This window comes from Ornithodoros turicata, chromosome 1 (assembly GCF_037126465.1).
Source record: "Ornithodoros turicata isolate Travis chromosome 1, ASM3712646v1, whole genome shotgun sequence".
Lineage (NCBI taxonomy): Eukaryota > Metazoa > Arthropoda > Arachnida > Ixodida > Argasidae > Ornithodoros > Ornithodoros turicata.
The window spans coordinates 206,955,864-206,969,939 of NC_088201.1; the positions used below are offsets into that span (position 1 = coordinate 206,955,864).

General features: G+C 46.1%; 1 protein-coding gene across 1 annotated transcript in view; it reads left to right on the forward strand.

Annotated features, from left to right (window-relative positions):
* The first annotated feature begins 1,879 nt into the window (after positions 1-1,879).
* LOC135379001 (uncharacterized) overlaps positions 1,880-14,076 on the forward strand; it is a 98,954-nt gene continuing 86,757 nt past the window's right edge. Inside the window, exons 1-3 of the mRNA XM_064612224.1 lie at positions 1,880-1,965; positions 2,937-3,016; positions 3,393-3,426. Of these exons, the coding sequence (XP_064468294.1) occupies positions 3,393-3,426 (34 nt within the window). The 5' untranslated portion in view covers positions 1,880-1,965; positions 2,937-3,016. The remainder of the gene's footprint in view (positions 1,966-2,936; positions 3,017-3,392; positions 3,427-14,076) is intronic.

Here is a 14,076-nt window from a genome sequence, read left to right on the forward strand (position 1 = left end):
AACAAAAGCCAAAAGCAAGAGGCGTGGACCTGGAGTTGTGACGCAAAAAGTGCTTTCATTTGTGGAAAAAATCAAGCAATATGAGGCTACGAGCTGGGTGTTTTGTTGAGACAACAACCTGTATGCATAAGTTTTTATTCCGACAGTCATTCCAATTACAAGCTGTAAGCGGAGACCATCACCACGCAGATGCTATGTCGGCTTACTTGGCTCATGCTGCTCCATTCTGACATTATCACAGTTATCATTCTAGCAACGCCTACAAGTACTAGTCTTATGTTTGTTATACTTCTTTCACAATGTGTAGTTGAAGCGCAAAATGAGCGCACCCCTAAGACAGAAGCAGCAACTCTTCAAATGACCCCGATGCAAGAAATTTCCCAATGAAGAAAATAAAATACATATTCATTTGTTGTTTCAGAAATAGGTTCCGTGTGGTTTCTGATCGGGTACAGGACAGCAAACTAGCGCAATCATTCCAGAAACATGTTCCAGTCCCAGTGTAACACCTTTTATGTACATGTAATTCCATGTTTCACTGGAAGCATTCCATGGAAGACACTGTACAGGATGTCTGTTTTTATTGGAAGCTGGACAGTTCACAAACACAGCAATGAAAGAAAATTGGCAATGTTTTTGTGGTACTTGTACCTTTAGCAGGGGGTATTTTTCTGTTGTCCCTGTTGGTAACACAAATACCACAAAAGTAGTGTCAGTCTTTCTTTTATAGCTCTGTCCGTGAAGTGTTCTGTTTTCAATAAAAATGGACAAACTGTTACACAAACAAAACAAGTAAATGTAACAGATAAACCTGTTACAACAACAGGTTCCGTCGTTGGGTTAAAACTAGCATTCTGTAAAAGCAACAGATGAACCTGTTATATCAACAGCCTTCTGTTCTTGAGATAAAACAGGTCCTCCAGTAAGCTAACAGGTGAGCCTGTCAGCTCAACAGCCGTGCGTTATTTAAAAAAACGTGAACCTCTGTAAAATAACAGCAGGATATGTTATATCGACAGACACCGTAATGCTTATTTAACGAAACACCCGTATTGCACAACGGAATGTCTGGGGTATAGATTTCCGGTAATTTTCCGTTGAAACAACAGAGAAATTTTTCTCAGTGCAGTATATGCGTTGGGGTCATATTCTGGACACTCTTCACTACAAGCACATGGCGTAACATACGCCAGTCTCAAACCGCATGCCGATTCTCCTCAGCTTCTTCTATCGATGCTGATGTTGGCGAAACGAAAATCATAGAGATACGTGTTTTTTAGCTCATGATACCGTTCTTTCGAACAATTGTGCAACACCCACGCATAGTGTTTCAGTAAGCATGTCGAAATACGGTTTAATGAGCACGCAACAGAAAAACGACCGATCAACGACGTATATATGTTGACTTTGGCGAGATGAAATTGCTGTCAATGAAAGTCAGACACAGTCAATCGCCTCTGACGATGAAACTCCTTAGTCATCATCTTGTAATAAAGTTGTTGGCTTTAGGCAAAGTCGCTTGTGCTGTAGTACGTGGCTAAAGTATACCACAAAAATATACGATTGATCACATATTTTTCACCTATGTATCTATGTATTGTTCTCACGTGTGAGGTTACTGAGCGTTTTTAATAGTTTCAAGATTCAAATGGCTTTACCTATACTGCGGTATGTTTTCCCGATTATTCCGGATAAACCGGGAAGGCAGGAATCCTAGTTATATATATATATTTACTGCGTTGCCCGTTACTTTTCTAGATGCTGCAGTCGTGTCTGATGCGTAAATATCTCCCGCTTCGTGAGTAAAGTTATCTGGAAGAGCGAATTTCTCCACAGCGCTCATACATGGCGTACATGGGATGAAGCAGAAGAAGTACGTCACGCGTTCATGAGCTTTCATTCTGTGGATGTAGTACGATTCATTGTGCGACTTTGTTTTGCAGAAATATCCGCCTCAACATAAAGGTAAGTTCAATAGAAGTCATTGGTTAATTTATTAAGGGAACGCGGTCGTGGAAAGTTATTCAGTCGAATTTATAGCGGCTATCTCAACACGAAAAGGAAGGGCTTTCTCCTTCGTCGACGCTTGATAGATAATAATAATTCGGGGTCTACGTCGCGAGACAACTGAGATTATGGGCGAGCTTGATAGAGACGACATATATAACGACGAGATTTTGGAATTGGCTGTACAGCACAAGATCTTGGTCCGAGTTAGAATTGTCCCAGCCATTCGTGACACTAAAATATATCTTGGATACATCTCGTCGGATAGCGTCTCGCAGTTGTGCATGAGCAACAGGAAGTTAACAGGAGGTGGCTTAAATGCTCAAGCTCAGCTTCACCGGTGGAACATCTGGGATAGATAAGCGCGACGAACGTGAGCATTGCCGTTCGCTTCTGACTCCTTATACACTATATCCTAGTCCATGCCGGAGAGGAAGAGAGCATAGCGTTGGAAGGGTGCTGCTTGGATGTTACATTAGATTGCAGATATCCCCTTCATTGGTGAGGATATCTGCGTCAACGGTTGATGTGTTGGAAGCCTGCAATGTGCCATATAAGTAAGCGTAGAACATGTGCGCATCCCAGACAATGGCTAAGGCCTGTTTGTGAATTGTGAAGCCTAATTGCCTAAGCTGAATTGTGAGTAGTTCTCTTCCGCCATTTTTAGAGTTGACGAGAAAAATGCGATTGGCCTTTCCGTCCCATCAGGCACTTCGTGAGATCGTGCCGATACCTCTTCGTCTGGCATCACAATTGAGTCGGGATGGTAGCTGCGGATCGCAGTGCACGAGTATCACATGCAATAATTTCTCTAGCAGTTTCGAAAGCTACCTCGTAGTCTTTTGTCGACTTCGCCTTTGCAGATTTTTAGAAAATATTTTTTTTTCTTCAAGCAATCTCAATTAATTAATCCATTCTTGATCAAACAGTGCTGGTCCAGGGGTTTCCTCAAGATTGAGTTGGATCCTGGAACGTTTACCTTGAAATTTTACTTGAACTGCGTCATCAGGTAAGAAATATTCACTTGTCACACTTCGACATTTCATGGACGTAGTTTCCAGTGGAATGTGGTTGAAATGTTTCGACTAAACACATATTGGGGGGCAATAGAATACTTCGACCCTGCGTCCATGTTCATTGAAATCACATGACCCTCAAAACCTGGTTTTTAGCCAGCTGGGACCTCGTCTCAGAAAGACTTATAAGCCTTTACAAGAAACCTTTTATTCGAAGCACTGATCATTAGCTTGACTTATTTATTAAAGCACTACAGTTCTTCCGCTTCGGACTCGCTTATCCATTGCTGTGTGTTAAATCGTAGCCTTCAAACACTTAATGTTTTCCATGCAAAAACCAATTCCCGAAACGTCTGTTTTGCAAACCAGATGACAGCCATGTCCGGTTCTACCGCGGCACTGCGTAAGTACCCCTTCATGTTGATAGTATAATGGCTACTGCCTGCGTTCGAGGATTTTATTCAGAACCGTAAGCTCTTGGGGGCGGAGGAGGGTTGCACCAAGATAGGGGTGCAAGTACAAGTAACAGTGGTACACAGGAAAAAAAAAGTTGGTGGAGTTGCAAAACATTTGCGTGCGTTCGAAGTGTTGTAGGTACGGATAAATCTGCTGCGCTGTGCCGAAGATGATTTACTTGTTAGGAGTATCGACATCTACGTCCTCATACAGGGCTGCCCAAAGCGCCGCCACCCCCCCTCCCCTCAAAAAAAGTACCACATTGCAGCATGAGTGGTGAGTTCTGTACCACTGAAAATTGCAGTTAACGCATTTATAAGCATGCGCGTCATGTGTAATGTGACGTGTAAGCAAGTAGCATCGCTTACGAGGTTTGCCATGAAATCAAGTGTTACATGGACCAGCTTATCATTGAACTTACCTAGAAAAAAAAATCATATTAAACGGTAGGAGCAACTTATTTATTTACAAATGGTCACAATGGTGGACTTTCGTGCACGAGACTGCACTTCAGGTTACAAAAATACGAACATCATACAAAAGAACATATATACAGTTGACGGGAGAGTTTTAGCATGAGAGGGTAACAGGGTGATGGAAAGGATGCAAATACAGGTGAAAATGAAAAGAACATAAATATAAACGCAGGGATATCATCCCTGCGTTTGTATTTGTTCTTTTCATTTTTATCTGTATCTGCATCCTGTCCATCACCCTGTTACCCTCTCGTGCTAAAACTCCCCCGTCAACTGTATATATGTTCCTGTACCATGTTCGTATTTTTGTAACCTGAAGAAGCGCACTCTCGTGCACGAAAGTCTTGTTACCATGTGTAAATAAATAAGTTGCTCCTACCGTTTAATATCATTCTTTGATTTACTCACCAGCGGCAACTTGACAGCGCCTATTTTTCTGCCTTCGCATCTTCTAGAAAGAAACAAAAGAGAGAGAGAGAGAGAGACATTGATTTACTTTCAGTCACATAACGATATAGCGTATGATGTACAAGAGTCGGGAGGTATTTGAGAAATAACTTGTGACTTGAGGTCGTTCCCTAGTCTGTTAGTACACCACTTCTTTAACACGCATATATGCTTAACTTTACCTGGGCCTATTTAGACACACCCTATGCAAAATAGTTTCTTTCGTTGGTTGTTGTTTTATTCGGACCGCGCTGCTTTTCGCAGATTGTTCCTCTCTGAAGGATGCGGAAGAGTGTTTGCTTTTTATGTCTCCGTTAGAAAATGAAATTGACTCCTGACATGGGGGAACTCCAGGGGTAAGAGTTCTGCGTGCCCAAATGGCAGGGGATACCTAACGGGTGTTGATGTACTGTAAGGGGCCTGGTGGCACGGGAGGAGGCAGCTGCGAGACAGCCCATGCCTCCTCAGAAAATCGATCATGGGCGCACTATGTTATCCGACAGAAAATATGTACCGTATGTGACGCTGATGGAGCTGCTTTCATTGATAAAAGAACCACGATTAGAATTTTGTCCCACGATAGATATAGGCACACAGTACGCCGAAGATCCAACTAGATATCAACAGCAGGGATATAACACCAGGGTGTTTGTTTCATTCGATTCAGATGTTATACCTACAGGGTGGGCGCTCTAAAAGATGAAAGATGAAAGTCACTGAAAATGTTAGCCAGCTGTAGGACTTGAATCCACATCTTCTGGATTACCAGTCCAGGGCTTACCAATTGAGCTAAGCTAACACACCTCCCAGCCACTTCCAAGCCTGCGTCATCTGAAGGGACAAAGCAACCACTCTCTCTCACTCACTCATCCCCGTTTTCACTCTTACATTTTTCTCACTCATACACACATTCATACGACAGGATAGACGCAAGCGGCATTTGTCGAACATGAGACAATTCATCTGCTGAAGCTGGAACACACAGAAAGAACAAATACATACAAAGCCTCAAGTGCAGGTGTATGGTTTGTCCCTTCAGATGACGCACCCTTGGAAATTGCTGGGAGGTGTGTCAGCATAGCTCAATTGGTAAAGCCCTGGACCGGTAACCAGAAGATGTGTGTCCGAGTCTAACAGCTGGCTAACCTTTTCAGTGACTTCCATCTTTCATCATTGATTTCTTAGGCACTTGAGGCTTTGTATGTATTTGATATTTCTATGTGTTCCAGCCAGGGATAGGCACGATACTTATAGAGTACCTTCGATACCAATACTCGATATCCTAAAAAAAAACCAATACCGATACAAGATACACAACCGAAACTGATTTTCGATACAAATACTCGATTCTATATCGTCGATACTTCGATACATCAATGAAATCCCGAATATAATAAAGCTGATGTTATGATTAGCGAAGTTTACATCAGTGAAATCCGTGTTTCTTCGGCCTCTGACCTTACCCCAGAAAGGTAAGGTACGCCTTCCTACGTGAGGGCGTGAGAAACCAGCCGGTACCTGCAAACCGGCTAGAACGCCAATCGAAAGAGCACCTCCTCCGCAAGAAAGACGGGGCGAAAAGCAAAGCAGTGTTAGCACGAATGAGGCGCTAAAGGACCTGCCCTATCAAAACCTCATCAGTACCCAAGCAACACAAAGTGTAGGAATAATGTTGGTGCAACATTGGTTACGTTGGCCAATGTTGGCAATGTCGCTGCGACGTTCCCATTCATATTGGAATACCAACGTTATTTCACAGCCTTGCCCCAATATTTATGCAACATTTGATTACGAATTGGAAATATTGCTGGAATAGGCATCTTATGATGTTATCCCAACGTGAAATTCCCAGCACTGGAACAATGTCGGTGAAACGCTACAAGATATCCATAAAATCTGTAACATTGCTCCGGCACTGGTACAATGTTTTTTTTCCAATGTGGGGCAGTCACTGCCGGTCCAACGCTGTCAGAATATGGATACGACATAGCTGTACCGACGCGGCGTTCACAGCATTGGAACAATGTCGGACAAACATTGAGGGGTCTAGATCATATTTGTAGCATTCTTCCAGCATTGCTATGGCGCTTTTCTTCCAATGTGGGGCAGTCGCTGCCGGTCCAACGCTGTCGGAATATGGATACGACATAGCTGTACCGACGCGGCGTTCACAGCATTGGAACAATGTCGGACAAACATTGAGGGGTCTAGATCATATTTGTAGCATTCTTCCAGCATTGCTATGGCGCTTTTCTTCCAATGTGGGGCAGTCGCTGCCGGTCCAACGCTGTGGGAATATGGATACGACATAGCTGTACCGACGCGGCGTTCACAGCATTGGAACAATGTCGGACAAACATTGAGGGGTCTAGATCATATTTGTAGCATTCTTTCAGCATTGCTATGGCGCTTTTCTTCCAATGTGGGGCAGTCGCTGCCGGTCCAACGCTGTCAGAATATGGATACGACATAGCTGTACCGACGCGGCGTTCACAGCATTGGAACAATGTCGGACAAACATTGAGGGGTCTAGATCATATTTGTAGCATTCTTCCAGCATTGCTATGGCGCTTTTCTTCCAATGTGGGGCAGTCGCTGCCGGTCCAACGCTGTCGGAATATGGATACGACATAGCTGTACCGACGCGGCGTTCACAGCATTGGAACAATGTCGGACAAACATTGAGGGGTCTAGATCATATTTGTAGCATTCTTCCAGCATTGCTATGGCGCTTTTCTTCCAATGTGGGGCAGTCGCTGCCGGTCCAACGCTGTCGGAATATGGATACGACATAGCTGTACCGACGCGGCGTTCACAGCATTGGAACAATGTCGGACAAACATTGAGGGGTCTAGATCAAATTTGTAGCATTCTTCCAGCATTGCTATGGCGCTTTTCTTCCAATGTGGGGCAGTCGCTGCCGGTCCAACGCTGTCGGAATATGGATACGACATAGCTGTACCGACGCGGCGTTCACAGCATTGGAACAATGTCGGACAAACATTGAGGGGTCTAGATCAAATTTGTAGCATTCTTCCAGCATTGCTATGGCGCTTTTCTTCCAATGTGGGGCAGTCGCTGCCGGTCCAACGCTGTCAGAATATGGTTACGACATAGCTGTACCGACGCGGCGTTCACAGCATTGGAACAATGTCGGACAAACATTGAGGGGTCTAGATCAAATTTGTAGCATTCTTCCAGCATTGCTATGGCGCTTTTCTTCCAATGTGGGGCAGTCGCTGCCGGTCCAACGCTGTCGGAATATGGATACGACATAGCTGTACCGACGCGGCGTTCACAGCATTGGAACAATGTCGGACAAACATTGAGGGGTCTAGATCATATTTGTAGCATTCTTCCAGCATTGCTATGGCGCTTTTCTTCCAATGTGGGGCAGTCGCTGCCGGTCCAACGCTGTCAGAATATGGTTACGACATAGCTGTACCGACGCGGCGTTCGCAGCATTGGAACAATGTCGGACAAACATTGAGGGGTCTAGATCATATTTGTAGCATTCTTCCAGCATTGCTATGGCGCTTTTCTTCCAATGTGGGGCAGTCGCTGCCGGTCCAACGCTGTCAGAATATGGTTACGACATAGCTGTACCGACGCGGCGTTCGCAGCATTGGAACAATGTCGGCCAAACATTGAGGGGTCCAGATCAAATTTGTAGCATTCTTCCAGCATTGCTATGACGCTTTTCTTCCAATATGGGGCAGTCGCTGCCGGTCCAACGCTGTCAGAATATGGTTACGACATAGCTGTACCGACGCGGCGTTCACAGCATTGGAACAATGTCGGACAAACATTGAGGGGTCTAGATCAAATTTGTAGCATTCTTCCAGCATTGCTATGGCGCTTTTCTTCCAATGTGGGGCAGTCGCTGCCGGTCCAACGCTGTCAGAATATGGATACGACATAGCTGTACCGACGCGGCGTTCACAGCATTGGAACAATGTCGGACAAACATTGAGGGGTCTAGATCATATTTGTAGCATTCTTCCAGCATTGCTATGGCGCTTTTCTTCCAATGTGGGGCAGTCGCTGCCGGTCCAACGCTGTCGGAATATGGATACGACATAGCTGTACCGACGCGGCGTTCACAGCATTGGAACAATGTCGGACAAACATTGAGGGGTCTAGATCAAATTTGTAGCATTCTTCCAGCATTGCTATGACGCTTTTCTTCCAATATGGGGCAGTCGCTGCCGGTCCAACGCTGTCAGAATATGGATACGACATAGCTGTACCGACGCGGCGTTCGCAGCATTGGAACAATGTCGGACAAACATTGAGGGGTCTAGATCAAATTTGTAGCATTCTTCCAGCATTGCTATGACGCTTTTCTTCCAATATGGGGCAGTCGCTGCCGGTCCAACGCTGTCAGAATATGGTTACGACATAGCTGTACCGACGCGGCGTTCGCAGCATTGGAACAATGTCGGACAAACATTGAGGGGTCTAGATCAAATTTGTAGCATTCTTCCAGCATTGCTATGACGCTTTTCTTCCAATATGGGGCAGTCGCTGCCGGTCCAACGCTGTCAGAATATGGATACGACATAGCTGTACCGACGCGGCGTTCACAGCATTGGAACAATGTCGGACAAACATTGAGGGGTCTAGATCATATTTGTAGCATTCTTCCAGCATTGTTATGGCGCTTTTCTTCCAATGTGGGGCAGTCGCTGCCGGTCCAACGCTGTCAGAATATGGATACGACATAGCTGTACCGACGCGGCGTTCACAGCATTGGAACAATGTCGGACAAACATTGAGGGGTCTAGATCATATTTGTAGCATTCTTCCAGCATTGCTATGGCGCTTTTCTTCCAATGTGGGGCAGTCGCTGCCGGTCCAACGCTGTCAGAGTATGGATACGACATAGCTGTACCGACGCGGCGTTCACAGCATTGGAACAATGTCGGACAAACATTGAGGGGTCTAGATCAAATTTGTAGCATTCTTCCAACATTGCTATGACGCTTTTCTTCCAATGTGGGGCAGTCGCTGCCGGTCCAACGCTGTCGGAATATGGATACGACATAGCTGTACCGACGCGGCGTTCACAGCATTGGAACAATGTCGGACAAACATTGAGGGGTCTAGATCATATTTGTAGCATTCTTCCAGCATTGCTATGGCGCTTTTCTTCCAATGTGGGGCAGTCGCTGCCGGTCCAACGCTGTCAGAATATGGTTACGACATAGCTGTACCGACGCGGCGTTCGCAGCATTGGAACAATGTCGGACAAACATTGAGGGGTCTAGATCATATTTGTAGCATTCTTCCAGCATTGCTATGGCGCTTTTCTTCCAATGTGGGGCAGTCGCTGCCGGTCCAACGCTGTCAGAATATGGTTACGACATAGCTGTACCGACGCGGCGTTCACAGCATTGGAACAATGTCGGACAAACATTGAGGGGTCTAGATCATATTTGTAGCATTCTTCCAGCATTGCTATGGCGCTTTTCTTCCAATGTGGGGCAGTCGCTGCCGGTCCAACGCTGTCAGAATATGGATACGACATAGCTGTACCGACGCGGCGTTCACAGCATTGGAACAATGTCGGACAAACATTGAGGGGTCTAGATCATATTTGTAGCATTCTTCCAGCATTGCTATGGCGCTTTTCTTCCAATGTGGGGCAGTCGCTGCCGGTCCAACGCTGTCAGAATATGGATACGACATAGCTGTACCGACGCGGCGTTCACAGCATTGGAACAATGTCGGACAAACATTGAGGGGTCTAGATCATATTTGTAGCATTCTTCCAGCATTGCTATGGCGCTTTTCTTCCAATGTGGGGCAGTCGCTGCCGGTCCAACGCTGTCGGAATATGGATACGACATAGCTGTACCGACGCGGCGTTCACAGCATTGGAACAATGTCGGACAAACATTGAGGGATCTAGATCAAATTTGTAGCATTCTTCCAGCATTGCTATGACGCTTTTCTTCCAATGTGGGGCAGTCGCTGCCGGTCCAACGCTGTCAGAATATGGATACGACATAGCTGTACCGACGCGGCGTTCACAGCATTGGAACAATGTCGGACAAACATTGAGGGGTCTAGATCATATTTGTAGCATTCTTCCAGCATTGCTATGGCGCTTTTCTTCCAATGTGGGGCAGTCGCTGCCGGTCCAACGCTGTCGGAATATGGATACGACATAGCTGTACCGACGCGGCGTTCACAGCATTGGAACAATGTCGGACAAACATTGAGGGGTCTAGATCATATTTGTAGCATTCTTCCAGCATTGCTATGGCGCTTTTCTTCCAATGTGGGGCAGTCGCTGCCGGTCGAACGCTGTCGGAATATGGATACGACATAGCTGTACCGACGCGGCGTTCACAGCATTGGAACAATGTCGGACAAACATTGAGGGGTCTAGATCATATTTGTAGCATTCTTCCAGCATTGCTATGGCGCTTTTCTTCCAATGTGGGGCAGTCGCTGCCGGTCCAACGCTGTCGGAATATGGATACGACATAGCTGTACCGACGCGGCGTTCACAGCATTGGAACAATGTCGGACAAACATTGATGGGTCTAGATCATATTTGTAGCATTCTTCCAGCATTGCTATGGCGCTTTTCTTCCAATGTGGGGCAGTCGCTGCCGGTCCAACGCTGTCGGAATATGGATACGACATAGCTGTACCGACGCGGCGTTCGCAGCATTGGAACAATGTCGGACAAACATTGAGGGGTCTAGATCAAATTTGTAGCATTCTTCCAGCATTGCTATGGCGCTTTTCTTCCAATGTGGGGCAGTCGCTGCCGGTCCAACGCTGTCAGAATATGGTTACGACATAGCTGTACCGACGCGGCGTTCGCAGCATTGGAACAATGTCGGACAAACATTGAGGGGTCTAGATCAAATTTGTAGCATTCTTCCAGCATTGCTATGGCGCTTTTCTTCCAATGTGGGGCAGTCGCTGCCGGTCCAACGCTGTCAGAATATGGTTACGACATAGCTGTACCGACGCGGCGTTCGCAGCATTGGAACAATGTCGGACAAACATTGAGGGGTCTAGATCAAATTTGTAGCATTCTTCCAGCATTGCTATGGCGCTTTTCTTCCAATGTGGGGCAGTCGCTGCCGGTCCAACGCTGTCAGAATATGGTTACGACATAGCTGTACCGACGCGGCGTTCGCAGCATTGGAACAATGTCGGACAAACATTGAGGGGTCTAGATCAAATTTGTAGCATTCTTCCAGCATTGCTATGGCGCTTTTCTTCCAATGTGGGGCAGTCGCTGCCGGTCCAACGCTGTCAGAATATGGTTACGACATAGCTGTACCGACGCGGCGTTCGCAGCATTGGAACAATGTCGGACAAACATTGAGGGGTCTAGATCAAATTTGTAGCATTCTTCCAGCATTGCTATGACGCTTTTCTTCCAATATGGGGCAGTCGCTGCCGGTCCAACGCTGTCAGAATATGGATACGACATAGCTGTACCGACGCGGCGTTCACAGCATTGGAACAATGTCGGACAAACATTGAGGGGTCTAGATCAAATTTGTAGCATTCTTCCAGCATTGCTATGGCGCTTGTCTTCCAATGTGGGGCAGTCGCTGCCGGTCCATCGCTGTCAGAATATGGATACGACATAGCTGTACCGACGCGGCGTTCACAGCATTGGAACAATGTCGGACAAACATTGAGGGGTCTAGATCAAATTTGTAGCATTCTTCCAGCATTGCTATGGCGCTTTTCTTCCAATGTGGGGCAGTCGCTGCCGGTCCAACGCTGTCAGAATATGGATACGACATAGCTGTACCGACGCGGCGTTCACAGCATTGGAACAATGTCGGACAAACATTGAGGGGTCTAGATCAAATTTGTAGCATTCTTCCAGCATTGCTATGGCGCTTTTCTTCCAATGTGGGGCAGTCGCTGCCGGTCCAACGCTGTCAGAATATGGATACGAAATACCTGTATAGACTTGGCGTTCACGGCGTTGGAACAATGTCGGGGAAACGTTGAGGGGTCTAGATCAAATTTGTAGCATTCTTCCAGCATTGCTATGGCGCTTTTCTTCCAATGTGGGGCAGTCTCTGCCGGTCCAACGCTGTCAGAATATGGATACGAAATACCTGTATAGACTTGGCGTTCACAGCGTTGGAACAATGTCGGGGAAAGGTTGAGGGGTATACATCAAATTTATAACGTTGTTCCGGCATTGGTACGGTGCCGTTTTTCCAATGTGCGATAGTCGCCACCGGTCTAACGATGTCAGAATATGGATACGAAATAGCTGTATCCACGTGGCGTTCACAGCATTGGAACAATGTCGTACAAACGTTGAGGGCTCTGCATCAAATTTGTAACATTCTTCCAGTATTGCTATGGTGCTTTTCTTCCAATGTGGGGCAGTCGTCGCCGGGCCAATGTTCTCAGAATATGAATACGAAATAGCTGCACCGACGTGACGTTCACAGCGTTGGACCAATCTCGGACAAACGTTGAGAGGTCTACATCAAATCTGTAACATTGTTCCAGCATTGCTATGGTGTTTTCCTTGCAATGTGGGGCAGTCGCTACCGGTCCAACGTTGTCAAAATATGGGTACGAAATAACTGTAGCGACGTGGCGTTCACAGCATGGGAACAATGTCGGAGAAACGTTGAGTGGTCTTCATCAAATTTGTAACGTTGTTCCGGCATTGGTACGGTGCCTTTTTTGCAATGTGGGGCAGTCACCACCGGTCCAACGCTGTCAGAATGTGGGTACGAAACAGCAGTACCGATATATGTGTTTCACAGGAACGTTGGAGAGTCTACATAAAATTAGCAACGTCCTCCAGCAATTGGTACGGTGCCCTTTTCGCAGTGGTGCAGAGGTAACAGGCAACCTATATGTTCCAGAATATGAATACGAAATAGCTGCGTCGACGTGGAATACACAGCACTCGAAGAATGTCGGAGAAACGTTGAGGAGTGCAATTTTGCAACGTAGCTCCGGCGCTTTGTTCTTTTTTTTTTTTCAATATCAGGCGGTCGCCACTGATCCAACATTGTCAGAATATACACTTGAAACAGCGGTTCCAAACGTAGAATGAACAACGTTGCTTCTGCACAAGTTCTTCAGGATTTCATATGCAGTGTACGCACCGAAATCGCGGTGATTTACTACACGTAAAAAAAAAAAAAACACACAGTTTTTCACAGTTGTTTTAGCGTGATTTCTATGAGTCAAACTAAATGTCGATCACGAACAGTGCCCCGATGAAAACTCAAACAAAGTTCAACAAAGTTCAAGTGTAGTCAACGGCCTACAACATATGGAGATCAACATGCCGTTTCCGATTCGCCTGTACCTGTCCTGACGTCCTTCTCAGCCTATGGGGCACTTTAGATGTTCACAAAACAACAAACGTGTCAGTCATTTCCTCCAGGTCATTATCATTCTGCCACGCCCAGAGGGGATTCCGAATTCCTAATTTCCTACCAGAAGACCAGCAACGACACATTTTCACAAGGGAAAAGAATGCATCGAGGACTCTCTGGTAACATCGCAGAAGGCCAGCTGATTTGAGAATAGAGCAAGATTCACTCTGGCATAACGTTGTTGCCGTGGTTAACTTTACTTGTATACTTCGCGAAGATACGCAATGAACAAAATAAAGAAAAAATGGCGTTCCTTCACAAATTTTTTGGGGC